This window comes from Cloeon dipterum, chromosome X (assembly GCF_949628265.1).
Source record: "Cloeon dipterum chromosome X, ieCloDipt1.1, whole genome shotgun sequence".
In the NCBI taxonomy this organism is placed as follows: domain Eukaryota; kingdom Metazoa; phylum Arthropoda; class Insecta; order Ephemeroptera; family Baetidae; genus Cloeon; species Cloeon dipterum.
This window is the reverse complement of record NC_088790.1, coordinates 19,059,519-19,073,232: the sequence shown is the minus strand read 5'-3', so window position 1 is coordinate 19,073,232 and position 13,714 is coordinate 19,059,519. Positions and strand designations below refer to the sequence as shown.

General features: G+C 37.8%; 2 protein-coding genes across 2 annotated transcripts in view; one reads left to right on the top strand and one right to left on the bottom strand.

Moving 5' to 3' along the window:
• LOC135945163 (uncharacterized) overlaps window positions 1-13,714 on the top strand; it is a 65,532-nt gene that overhangs the window by 33,834 nt on the left and 17,984 nt on the right. The window contains exon 3 of the transcript XR_010575409.1: window positions 2,872-3,097. The gene's annotated coding sequence lies outside the window, so the exon portion shown is untranslated. The remainder of the gene's footprint in view (window positions 1-2,871; window positions 3,098-13,714) is intronic.
• LOC135945162 (G-protein coupled receptor Mth-like) lies at window positions 1,688-6,964 on the bottom strand. The gene is made up of 9 exons (XM_065492631.1): window positions 6,703-6,964; window positions 6,346-6,645; window positions 5,482-5,727; window positions 5,113-5,429; window positions 3,598-3,676; window positions 2,899-3,086; window positions 2,659-2,839; window positions 2,088-2,250; window positions 1,688-2,033 (listed from the first exon to the last, which is right to left on the bottom strand). Exons 1-9 carry the CDS (start codon window positions 6,903-6,905, stop codon window positions 1,827-1,829), a joined length of 1,884 nt encoding a protein of 627 aa, XP_065348703.1. The 5' UTR covers window positions 6,906-6,964; the 3' UTR covers window positions 1,688-1,826.

Below are 13,714 nucleotides of genomic sequence, written 5' to 3'. Positions count from 1 at the left end.
AATTTCTTGGAAAAAAGCCATCTGAATGAAACTGCAATGTAATTAGTACATGGAAACCTTCCCAGCGGCATATTTTGGCAATGGTAGTCAGTTTTTAAAATAGTACCCAGCTGGCTGGCGCGGCTCGCAAAAACTGGCGGCTGTGGCTGGCTCAAAATTTGAGCGAAAGAAGCGGCTCGGCGCGCCTCGCTCAGACCTCTACTCCCATTGCTTTGACACTCCTAAAAATGCTTTTACAAAGTGAGCTAACGGGCTGGAATAAATTCAAGGGACAATTTGAACATAATATATGCAGTAGTACACCCCCAAATTGCTTGTGTGTTTATTTTTTCATATCGATCATCCCTTTAGAAAAATAGGATGGACTTACCGTTAGAAAAGATTTTTACTTGTAAATCGCTGTTTTACATGATGAAAAATCTGTGAAAAATGGTATGTTTGTCCCAAAACCGGCGCCGACTCGCTACTTGCTGGTTTGCACCTTTCCAGCATGCGTGATTTGGCTTCACGCGACGAATGTCTAGCGTGTCAATGCAGTCCTCGGTGCGGAGGCAAGTGGCCCTTGAGTGGGCTGGGTCCCTGTGCGGCCTGGTGCGCCCATGATATCCGTTCGCGGTGTTATTGGGACCCGGGTTTCAGCATTCGTGCTTGTGCAGTGCGCGCCCTTCCCGGTCCGGATAAAAAGAGCAAAAAAAATGAGTGGTTGCATTGATTTAGATCTTTTGGTCAGATATGTTAGTCTCTAATTAACGCTAACAAAGCTAATTCTGATAGAGGGAACAAATTAGAACTGGTGAAACCATACAATAGGAAATGCAAAAATGTAAGTTATGCGCAAAGATAGTTGCAGGACTAACAAAATTATAAGGACAATTGGAAATGAGTTGGTAAACAACCTACCGGCGAGTTGGCTAAAGAGGCGATCGCAACGTTTGCTGTTATCGTTACCATGAGCTAGAGAGGTCAACTCACTGAGTTAGAGAAAGCGGATAGTTAGGCGCTGAAATTCGAATTTTTTTAAAACAATAAGTGATTATATATATTTGTGGTGACTTGTATCTAAATAGATAAATAAAAACCATAGATTATATGCGGATGATTTGAAAAAAAAAATGGAATGAACTGCTCTATTTTAGGTCTTTTTAAGTTGCTGAGAAGATTTCCAAAATTTTGATTCTGAATATACATATATTATTCTAGTCAAGCTGCGTATACTAATAATGGAGGCTCAAATTTTTAACTGCTGGATGTCTTTTCTATCTGTCAGATCAAATTTCTCTTGGATCATCACTCTGCACAACATAAAATTGAGGCTTGCATACATTCAGGACTCTTGAAAAAGAAATCGCTCGATTTTTGTTGCATTATTTAGCAGTGATAAACAAACCTTCATCCTTGTTGATTTGCAGAGATATTTAATTAACACTCGACCAGTTTTGGAGAATCTAATCCAACCATATTTCATTAGATTAATAGTTAAAATTAATAATGTTTAATGTTGTACAAAAATCTGGATTAACTGAAACATATGTGTCGAGTTTCAATGATGTATCTCTGGTATAAACGAGGATAAAGTTTTGGTATTAATTATTCATTTTATACTGATAAAGTGCTTTCAAGACCTTTTTAATTTTACGTTCTAGAAAGAGAGAAAGTGAAAATCAATAAAGAACCTTTCAATATTGCACCCATTTGATAGATTATTTTTTTATTAAATTAACAACAAAAATTGAACAGTTTAAACAGCAACCTGCGGGACCTATTGTACAACAAAATCTAAATTAAAAAATAATTGAATTTTTCAAGTATGAATTAGGCGAAAATATTTAGATTACATTCATTTCAAAATTTTCATCCGATGGTTTCTCTCCACTGCCTCCAGTTGACTGCGTTGCACTTTCATTTTCTTTCAGTTTTGAGGACTCAAATTGCCGTCTTTGGCAACACAGCAACTTCATCGCGGCAGAGAATCTTAAGATTCTGCTGTGAATAGTTTTAACAACGGGGTACTGCTGTTTCATGGAGATCCACACCTGTGGATTTTCCTAAAGCTTAGAAACCAAAAGTGCAGCATTTTAAGCTTATACCTTTCTCTTGCAGCAGAAAACGATAAAAACGAGTACGGCCCTCAAAGCGATAGCTACATTAGATGCATACCAGTAGTACGCAAATAAATAATTCACCCAAGAAACGAATTCCGAAATGTATGTGAGACCCATCAAAAGGGAGAGTTTCGCAAAGAGCTTCAGCCTAAAAATGTTGAAAACGATTTATTTGAAATTAGGTAGCATATGAAGGAAAATATGTTCTGATTTATGAGAGCTCTGATTACAAAGGGTTGTGTGCTTGAGGATAGGGATGAATGAAAAATCGAGAATTCAATATCAAGGAGACGAAAAATGGTTACAATAATATACGAATGACAATTAAAATAACAGAGGAATTACCAACCACCTCATTATATCTGTAAATTTTAAATTTATTACCATCTAATTTCAATTAAGTGAGATTCATGCTTTCATATTTTATATGGTTATGTTAAATCATTATATATTTTAAGCTCTCTGTTAGTCATTAGCAATATAAAATGAATAATTTATTCCCTGGTGAGATAATTAAACAGTAAATATTTCTAAAATAAACTCAGTGATAACTTACCTTTCCATATCAAATTTCAAAGATTCTTTAGCTTTGTTCGCGCTGTTTTCCGTCTTAAGAATACTCGCGTTTTCTTTTCTAAATGAAATTATTTTAGCCAGAGTTATAACGAACATAATAATGTTCAAAGTCAAAACAATTCCCATAGGCAGCGAAAAATAAACTGCACGACCCACAGGCGCTGCAAAAAATTAAAACTTTATTTATTTTCAGGGTTATCTTTTTGGCTGATGTACACACATCTAAACCAGCAGGCAGCTTCGTCCAAATCTGGCCACACGATCCAGTATGGAAGGTCGTCCTCGGACGCGAACTGCACCCACGCCATGAAACCTGAAACAAGAGCAGGCACCCCCAGAGCATATAATGCGTACAGCGGAAAACTGCTTGTTGAGAGAGACAGGCCACTCAGCATCGAGTTCCATGATCTGAAAAATTCGTAGGTAGCTCTTATTCAGGGATTTAAGTTGATCTCTGGGCTTATTAATACCTTTCCAATATTTAGTTTCAAAATTAAGTTTATTATGGGCTGACAGGGCTAATATCTTTCCAATATTTATCCTGCTAATATTCATAAAAAACATTTTTCATTAAATCAACGTAACCATTGATAAACAAATAATTTTATATTTTGTTGAGCAAGATTTGAAAATTAATGCCAGTGAAATTTTACTTACTTTAAAATGATTACAAAAAGAAAACTACATATTTTCTGACTGCAAAAAAATCAGTCCCCAAAGAGCCAATTAATTTTATTAGCGAATCCAATATGGTTAAATCTAGCATTAAAATAACAGGAAGGGAGCATAAATGACATAACTATCATTTTCTCCATCCAAACCGATTTATTTAAACCTTAAAATATTTTTATCATTTTATTGGGGTCCAAAATTTATTTGTGGTGCTTCAGTACTGTATTTTTGAGAAGCATTAATTTACCTGAAAGTTGCGTAAATTATAATTGCCCTCACGTTGAGCCAATAAAAAGCAGAGAGTAGGAAGAAATGTGTGAAAACTCCTGAAAAGATAAATATTTTTGAGACATTCGCATAGCTTTAATTAAAACAAAGATCAGCAGCCAAAATTTGTGGGATCAGGACCTAACATTCTTGATTGAATTGATATAATGTGACTCAAAGTTTTTGCTAACTCATATTATGCAACGATCAAGATGAACACATCTCGTGAGCTATCGCAGTCCCAATGGGGTATGGGGTATTATGACAAGAACCCTTGCGATCACAGGTGCGCTCGGCTTCAATGCTCACGTGTGAAGCGAGTTTTACTTTTGTACCCTCCTTGCACGAAAAGCGATGCTCTACCCCTAAAATATTTATGTACTCTCAACAACTATAGCAGCGCTCGCGAGTTCTCTCATATTTTCAGAAGGCTTTAACAAGTGAAAATATAAAGAAATACTCTAGCAATACCTAAATCAAGTACAGGAAAGTAAGGGAGAGAATATTGAAATATTGCAATCATTCTCCATTTACCAATGAATTTGCCTATGAGTGCAATCGATCATTTCCAATGACCCATTATTCCACTAAAAACTTTAAATTTTGTTCATATAGGTAACAAACTTTTGAAGAGTCATAGCAGCTGGCGGTACAGATTGAAACATTTGACTTTGATTTTCTAAATTTAATTAGAACGAATGGCTCTACTCAAATAAAATCAGAATGGTCAGCTAATAGAGAACAATATAAGAGGACAAGGGCAGCAGTTACAGCCTCGAGAATGGTACAAAGGGAATTCATATTAATTTTCGAATTGGAAATAGCCGAATTTACCCTTTGATAATAAGCTTTTCATGACAAAGGAGGAAATTTTTGAGCTTGTAAATATTTGCGAGAAAATGTTAAATCTCAGGAAGGGTGAGCTACGGGGTTGACAATGTTTCGCATCCTCTTTTCGATTTTATTTAGAAATAATTAAGGCTGCACAACATGCACCTTTATGCTCCCAGATGGTAAAAAAAATTATGATCACACTGTACTCGCAGGGTGTCCCAGAGCGTCAATATTCCTGCAACACGCTCTTGCTTTATTGTGAAGGGGATAGTTCCATCCTCCAGGTAGAAAAAGCGGGTAAAAATATGAGGGCTCTACTGCTATACAAAGCCAACTAAACTATGCAATTGTGCGGACTCCGCGTTTAAAATAAAATCAACGATACAGCCAATGATCTCATCTGACAAAAAAGCAGTATCGAGTTTGGTGGGTGTTAATGGGCCCTTTGTGCAGCAATATTTTCTGAGCCTGTCGAACAAATTTATAATTCGAGATGTTTCACTGTCTCTACTGGTCATATTGTAGTCTTTTCAAACGAAATATCTTTTCTACGAGCTAGCCCCCTCATCCCCTCGTGTTATTTTGTCAAGGACTTCCATCTACCCGCGTTTGAATAATTCTTTTGTCGCAGTGTCCTGTGTCGCACAATTTACTTAATTACCTAAGATGGTGCAGGTATTTCCATCGTCAGCCCAGGCCAATGGGCGGAAGGCCATTGTAAGATAGGCACCCAGCATACAAGCGCAGTGGGCGATCAGGCTAAGCCCCTTGATACCCTGTCGAAGGTCTTTGACCGCGACGTGAATAACAAGGGTAAAAAGAGTAAAGGCTGCTCCGATTCCAGCCAACACGCTTTGTGTGTAGGCTTCGTCAAAGGAGACGACGAATTCACTTGGATCGCAATACATGGCCACTGTTTTTGGTTTCCCCTTCACGTCTGCCTCGCCGAGACAATAATTCCAGCGACTGGCTGTGTATCTTAAATCGCTTTAATGACAACGGGATTTAATTAAAATAAATATTCTCATACTTAGACGACGTCAATATGCCCCTCGAGTCGATTTTAAACTTCTCAATTTGCTTTGGCCTCCTCGTCTTTCCGTAGTTTTTGTGCACTGAGTGAAAGCAGCTAGATGTAAACTCGTAAATAGTAAAATAACGGAAGAAAAAGGGTTTAACGTTGTTCTTTGAGAGATCCAAGTCTTCCGCTTTGTATGGATTCCATGCTGTATTTGTTTCGTTGCTGCATATCCCAAGAAATGACCTTGCTGACGCTCTACATATATAGAGAATAATTAATGAGAAAAATTATTTGATTGGGAGTTTAATAATTTCAATTTAGATATTTACAGTGTTTCCAACCATGATTCACTTTGGAAGTAAAAATAGATATATTTACTTGCAGAGTAGACCTCAAATTATTAAATAAATAAATTTCACATTATTTTGTTGTAAAAAGAGAAAAAAAAAGATTTTTTAAGCATAAAATTGGCCCACAATTGAAGGAGTGATTTTTTTGCTCTTTTTATCCCTGTCCGAGGACCGGGAAGGGCGCGCACTGCACTAGCACGAATGCTGCAACCTGGGTCCCAATAACACCGCGAACAGATAACATGGGCGCACCAGGCCGCACAGGGACCCAGCCCACTCAAGGGCCACTTGCCTCCGCACCGAGGACTGCATTGAAACGCTAGACATTCGTCGCGTGAAGCCAAATCTCGCATGCTGGAAAGGTGCAAACCAGCAAGTAGCTTAATCTAAATGAGAATCATAGTTGGAGGTTTAAATTCTAGATTATTTTTAATATTTTCTTTCTTAAAGGAGCTCTCGTGGCCAACCGAGAACCAAATATTGGTAGAGTAGCGTGGAATGTTTGAATCATAAATAATAATACTTATTAATGTGCAGTCGGTTTCCCTCGTGGCAGCATCTAGACACGCAGATTTCATGGAGGCAAGGGCACGCCAAAAGCACCCATTGGCGCTCAGGCTTTTTTAAACCGCTTACCGCGTCGAAACACCATTGTTCATAATTTTTATCATTGGCGTACAGAGACGTTTCCCCTTTTGGTTTGAGAGTGACGGGCGTGCTAGGTTTAATGTAAAACGGCCTTTCAACGTTATACAGAAAGCCTGGGCAAGGGTCGAATCGGACGTCAAATTCCTCGAGCGTGGGCACAGAAGTTACATATTTTCTGAAATAATTTCGCTACATTAAGCGCACAGTAAAAACCTGGCATTTGAGTCGTCACTTGTTGAGGAACAGTTGCTGATTTTTTACTTGGTCTGGGATCCAATCGACGACCAAGTTCTTGGCCACTGCTTCGCACTTTTCCGTTTGTACGTTGAATGTGAACTGCGCTGGGCAACACTTATTCACGAATATGTCGCCTGAGCTATTGACTTTGGCAACAATCAAAGTTAAAAGGAACAGGATTATTTGCAAATTTTTCATATTGCAGTTTCAAATAAGAAACAGAACAATAAAATTGCTTTAGTCAGGAGTGAAATATTAAAAATTGTGGTTGTTGGGTTCGCTGCAGGCAACAGTCTGATAATCCCAACCGCAAAATGACGTTTTCTCCTTCTTGTTTGTTTGACCCATACATAATTTAAATAGAATGAACATACTAATGGTCAAATATTAGATTTGTTCTTTAATGTTCGCCACAGTACTATTTGTACACTTCCTGTGCGATATTTCGAAAATAATTTATGAGTCCTTTTGAGAAAAAATGATGCAGCGGAATAAAATAACAGAAGTTTATGTTTTAACTCTTATGTTTTTTTTTAATTATGGAAATTAAATTCGGGACTAATAATTAATTAGGGCGTCAGATGTTAAGCTGAAATTAGCCGGATATAAGGTTGCATGTTAAATTTATCAATGGATGAATTATTTCTTGCGGGTTCAGCCGCAGCAGGCCAGGGTTACACGTGGTCAGCCAGTCAATGCAACCTATGCCGCCGTAAATTTGTCTAATCTGTGCCAGTTACGTCATGGCCGCTGATTCAAAAATCGGAAAAATTGGAAAGCAATGGAGGAAAAATTGGCTTCCGGCGCGTTGGGCTGCAAAGCTTTTATTTTGTAAACCTAAAATGTTCCCAGCCATGCCATCCGCCGCTGCGGAGCCAAAATTCGGCTGAAGCCTGTTCAGGCAAGAGCCTCGTAAAATAACACGGCTGAGACCTCTAATCAGTGCACGCTGGAGTGACTTCTTCGATAGAGCTAAATGAATTAAAACAGTAACACTGTTTTATCTAGATCTACTAGCAATATATTTAATTTAAACCTGAAAAAATATATTACCATGAATTTCATATAAAATGTTTAACGTTAAACATTTTTTATCATTTATCAAGGAAATCTTATTTTGATTTATTAAAATTTTAATTCTTAACTACAGTAATATTCAGGTGCCTTATAAATATTATAGTGTATCATTTCTCTCTTATTCGTGGATTCGTCTGACAGACCAGACATTGGCACTCATTTTATCTATTTTATTTATTTTATACGTGTCTCTCTTTTTTGTATGCTTCACGTGTTTCACTGATGTTGAAACGAGAGGCAAAAGGTAGCCTCTCCCTGCGTCCTGGTGGTGCCAATAATATGTATTTGGCATAGCTCAACAAACGCTCAAAATTTTAATTGTTGGGATGATTGCTGCCCATTTTTTGCAACTAGGAAAATTGAGTTTGGTTGTTGAGCGAAGCGCAATTTTAAAAGCACCGGGAAGTTATAATAGACCGCCTCTCCACCTCGACCAATCAGGGCGTTGCTTTTTAGCCATTGGCTGTGGATTTCGATTGCGTTGTTAAATCCATTGTTTTCACTCTTTCTGTTGATTACGTTGCTAATTCAAAGCTGTTCCTGGTAATATCTGTGTTTTTCTCTCTTATTCCCACCAATCTCAAAAAATTATAATTCAACCTAGAATAATGAAGAAGAGAAAGATTCTAGTCGTATTTATTCAGCTGAGCGTAGCACAAAAAGATAACAATGGAGTAGACCCACCGTTGACGAGGTGTTTTTGCTATTGAATTGGTGTTTGTGTGTTAAACTCACCATTTTTCACCAACTCACACTTCTCGCTAGGATAGGGCATTAACATTGATTCTTCCCATCAGAGCGAGAAGTGTGAGTGATCGGAAAGCGTGAGTCCCCTATTAAATTATAAATAAATGGCACTGGCGAAGTGGGTATAAATATTAGGGCCGCCTAGAGTGTATTTCATTAATACCAAACTTTTGTATTGTCTGGAACATTTCTTGACGAAACTGGTATGTATTGTTCTGGTATTGTTTCTGAAGGGAATATTTAAAAAAAATTTGTCTTGTATTGTTTTTCGTGTTTTTCAAATCTTGTTTTGGTATTGTTTTTCTGAAAAATCTTGTTTTGGTAACAGTTTTTTGAAAAATTCTTGTTTTTGGTATTGTTTTCTGAAAGACACCTTTTTTAAGTTTTTTATTATCAAATCTTGCTCTGGAATTTTAATAAATTTGTAATTTTGCTTGATTAAATTACTAGAGAGGGGACAGGGATTACGGGATTCCCGTTCCGTCCCTGAGGGAATCCCAGAGCAAAAATTCAAAGCTGGATTCTACGCAAAAAAAAACCGGAAAAAACACTAGTTTTGGTTTTGTCCGCATTTTTCCAAATTTAACCACAAAAAAGTCATAATATCGTGCCAATAAAGTTAAAAATTTTTGAAAATTACGATGGGAGTTTAGGTTTTTGTCTCTTGGTAAAAACAGTGCAGGGTTCGCGAAAAACCTGAATTATTTCTGAAAACACCACTGCATTGCAAAAAAACTTTTTCGCGTTTTTTTTTGGCAATTTTTATTGAAAATAATAATTTCACACGATGGATAACCGAAAAGAGGGATTTTTAAAAATCAGTAAAAGTGCTACTGGTTTCATTAAAAGAAAAACAATAACTGTAACACAAACCGAAATTTTCCAAAATATCTGCTTTTTTTAGCGCAAAATGCAGACTTTTTGAGATTTAATTTTGGAAAATGTAGAAAATCCCAAAACTAGTGGGTTATTCCAACTGCTTTTTTGCGCAAAAAAACAATTGTTGCATTTTTGCTCATTGCAAAATTGGCGAACCCTGAACAAGTGGCTTTTATACTGATTTTGTAAAATCCTTCTTTTTGGTCATGAATTATGAAAATCTTTTATCTTCCATAAAAAAATTGATGTTCAACACAGCACTCTCAGCGCAGGCAACCACATGACGACATTATGCCCGCCAAAAGATTAAAATTATTTACACTTCACTGCTTAAGCAGAATTTTTCAATAAAAATATTTCTACCACCATAAAGAATTCAGGAAAAAACAATATTCTTGTATTGACTTTTCCAGTATTGTTTGGTATTGTTCTGGTATTGAATTTTGAAAAAAATCCGGCAAAGCAAGAACAATACCGGAAATCCGGTATTGTTTTTGGTCTTGTTCTTGAAATACACTCTTGGCCGTCTAAAGTTTAACGTCTAAAGCAAACAAAAACCTACGTTTGTGCTGTCTCTTTTCAAATAAAAGAAGATACAGGATGATAGGAATGCACTGCTTCTCACTTCATTTTAACTTGCCTTTAGCGTAAAATTCAATAGTAATCCCTTCAATTTGAAATGAATGATGTTATGTATTTATAATAATTTGTTCTATATGTATATTTTATCTCATGGTTTTCATAAGTCTTGACGGTTCATCCTATTGATTAAAAATCTTGAAATTTACGAAACTATGAACTAACACAAATATGAAATGAATTGTTTAACTGCAAATACTAATTTAAAATATTTTCAGGGAGTGCGATGAGTGTGGTTACAACTCGCCCAGAATGAATCGCAGACATGATTAAATATTTGCTATTGCCTTCGATATTCTATTCAAGCAGAGCAAATTCAGGGTGAGTAAACTATGTACTTTAATATTTTATTTGTGTATATATTTTCGTTTTTGGGGCTATTCCTCGTGGAGTAGAGTTGTGTTGTCTGGCAAACAGTAAAATTTTTAAATTCTCTCTTCTCTCCACTCACTTTGTCTGACGCAGGCTGCTGGCTTGTTATTGTGTGATTTCTTTTGTGATTTGAACCTCTCACTTTTGCTGCGTAAGTGCGTATTCACCATTGAGCTAAAATGGAATGGTATTATAAAGCCCTTTAAAGCGTTTGCTTATACGGCAGATATTTATCTATTAATTTTACTTAACTTTGTTCAAACTAGTTATTCGCTTATAAATGAAAGCAGTATCTGACACTGGCTGTTACAATGATTCAATTTCAGAAATGAAACACCTAGAATTGTAATTTATTTTGAAATTTCATTTATTTCGGCTAGTACTTGAAATGTATGTTGTTGCGGGGTGGCCGGGAAGGAGAAAGGAAAGAACTGCTCAGTTTGACTGCTAGAGATAGACTAATTTATTTCATACTTCGCACTCTCTGCGTGCTCACATTCATGAAATACCTGAGTAGATATTTGGGATATAACAAATTCTTATTATTCTTGTTTATTCTTGCAGTAGTTAATACAATAAATACATTGAATAGAAATATTAAAAGCAAGAAATGGCAAACAGTACTAGCAAAATAAAGCTTCCCCCTTTATTGAAATTGTGAAAAATTAAAATTTTGAACAATTTGGAATAAAATGTTAAAAGAGGGAAATAAAAGCAAAACTGAAATTCAAATTACACAATTGGAAATCATTTTAAGTTTGGAACTGAAATTCAAATTTGTAATTGAAAATCGAATTAAGTTATTGCTTTGGCATGAACTACATAACTGAATTTGTAAAATAACCGAGATTTTTAACACAAAGTAACGGAACGAAATTACACTTGGCTAGTTTATTATTTTCTTCTGATCTGCATTGGCCCATCAGACACCTCAGGCTCTCGGTAGCCTGGCACATCGAACGACCCCTGGGGAAACCATCATCCCAGGTCGACGGGCCGAGAACGCGGTTGCGCCCTCCGACTCACTCACAATGACACGCGGATGCGTGCCAGCTGGTTTCGTTGTCGTTTTCGTTTCTGCTTTTGCTCCTTTTGTAATTGTAGGACAATTCGTGTATGAACTTGTCCCGCTGCTCCTCTGTATGTAGGAATTGGGCTCGTCAATTTGCACCTTTGCATGGTGCATCTGTACCTGCACCGACTCGTCACCGGTCAGGAGAGTTGGCCTTGTATTAGCCGCACTCTGAACACGTTGGAAAGGGTATCTTCTCAACCACTCTTCTAACGCCGAACCTTCTCTCGTTGAAACTTGTATTTTTTTCGAAATTGTAGTTTCTTCTTGATGAAACTGTTGCCAAAATGAAACTGGATGTACCTGGATTCTTCCCGTATCTTCGCCACGGTTCCTCTTACGATGCGCTAAGTTCTTCTTGGTGCCCGGACAGGTCCGCCCCGGGACACCCACGCAAAGGAGCCCTGAATTGGCGATCGCGACGTGCCTCGCGCCCCGATCCCTTACTGAATTGTCTCTAGTCAGTGACAGTCACCTTTTCCTCCCGGCGGAAAATTTTGTACGCCTCGTCGCCACTTGAAATGTATGTTGTTGCGGGGTGGCCGGGAAGGAGAAAGGAAAGAACTGCTCAGTTTGACTGCTACAGATAGACTAATTTATTTCATACTTCGCACTCTCTGCGTGCTCACATTCATGAAATACCTGAGTAGATATTTGGGATATAACAGTGCTCATCTCAGCTAAACTTTTAACATCAATTTTGTTGAGATAATAAATAATCGTAAATAATATAATGCTGTTTCGGCTAATTCAAGCCTCATCAGCAGTGCTCGAGCAAGCAATTTTACTGCAACAATTTAAGTCGAAATTTGAAAAAAGTAATTAAAATATTGTGATAAAATCTGCACACTCCCTGCACTGGACAGCAGTTTTTTGCTGCCTTAAAATCGGGAGTTACAAGAATTCAAAACACAAATTCAGTTTTGACATAAGTGCAATGTCCCGATTTTAATCCACCACCTTTATTAGTTGAGCAGTTATTTGCCAGATTGGAGGTCGATTGGACCCGATTTTTCAGCGTTGAAATTTTTAGATGGCAGTCATATTTGCTTAAAGTGCTTGTTAATAGATTGTGAAATTCCAAATTTGAAGCTCGGGAATGGGGGCGTTCCCCATATTTTCGGTATCTCAAAAATACCCGGAAAACGAATTCAGTTAATGAATTCTAAACTGCAACTCTTGAATGCGTTGAGGTATCACCTTGAAATTTTCACTGCCCAACCTAGTTTTTTATTCTGAACAACTTTTGCATTTACAAAAAATCCCAGGTCAAAGGTCAAGGTCACCTTTTTCGACCTTTTTTTGAAAATTCAAATTTAAGGGATGCGATAGCCCCCTACGATTTTTTGGGGTTCAGGGCTGAAATGTAGCCCGTGAAATTCTGCACAAGCACATCAAGTTTCATAGGTGCAATCGCGATAGATTTGCTGCAATTCGAATTTGAAGCTTGAAAACCTGCTTGAGGCCGCTTTACCGCGCATGCACTCGCGCTCAGAGCGGCGAGTTCGCTTAGAAACACCAAGAGCGCCTAGGGTAGACCAAGGAAGGTCGAAATCGACCTTCAGGGTCTGTCCCTGACGTGACCCTGAGATAAAAAAATTCGAAAATTTCCAATTTCATCGAATATGGTGTCTTTCACCGATGTACAGCTCAAATATACAGCCAAAACTGCCGAATGAAAATCCTGAAACCGGTATCTCAGGGTCACGTCAGGGACAGACCCTGAAGGTCGATTTCAACCTCCCTTGGTCTACCCTAGGCCCTCTTCGTGTTTCTAAGCAAGCGAAACGCGAAAAAAATCAACTTGACAAACGAGAGGCGAACTCGCTGCTCAAAGTCCATGGCGTCCCATGCGCGTCCAAGCGGCCTCGAGCAGGTTTTCAAATTTCAAATTTGAATTGCAGCAAAACTATCGCGATTGCACCTATGAAACTTGGTGTGCTTGTGCAGAATTTCACGGGCTACATTACAGCCCTGAACCCCAAAAAAATCGTAGGCAGGGCCGAACTGGTATCGAAAAATTCACCGGGGCAATCTTAATTTTGGCGGCCCACGAGACCACAGCGGCCAACCCCCCCTCCACCCTGGGTTCGCGAAAGCCAAAAACCCGGATTTTTTCCGGAAAAAACCCAATACATTGCAAAAACTGTTTTTTTTCTGAAAATTTGCGCATTTTTTCAAAACAAATGCATTTTTACTGAAAATAAAAGAATGGGGATCT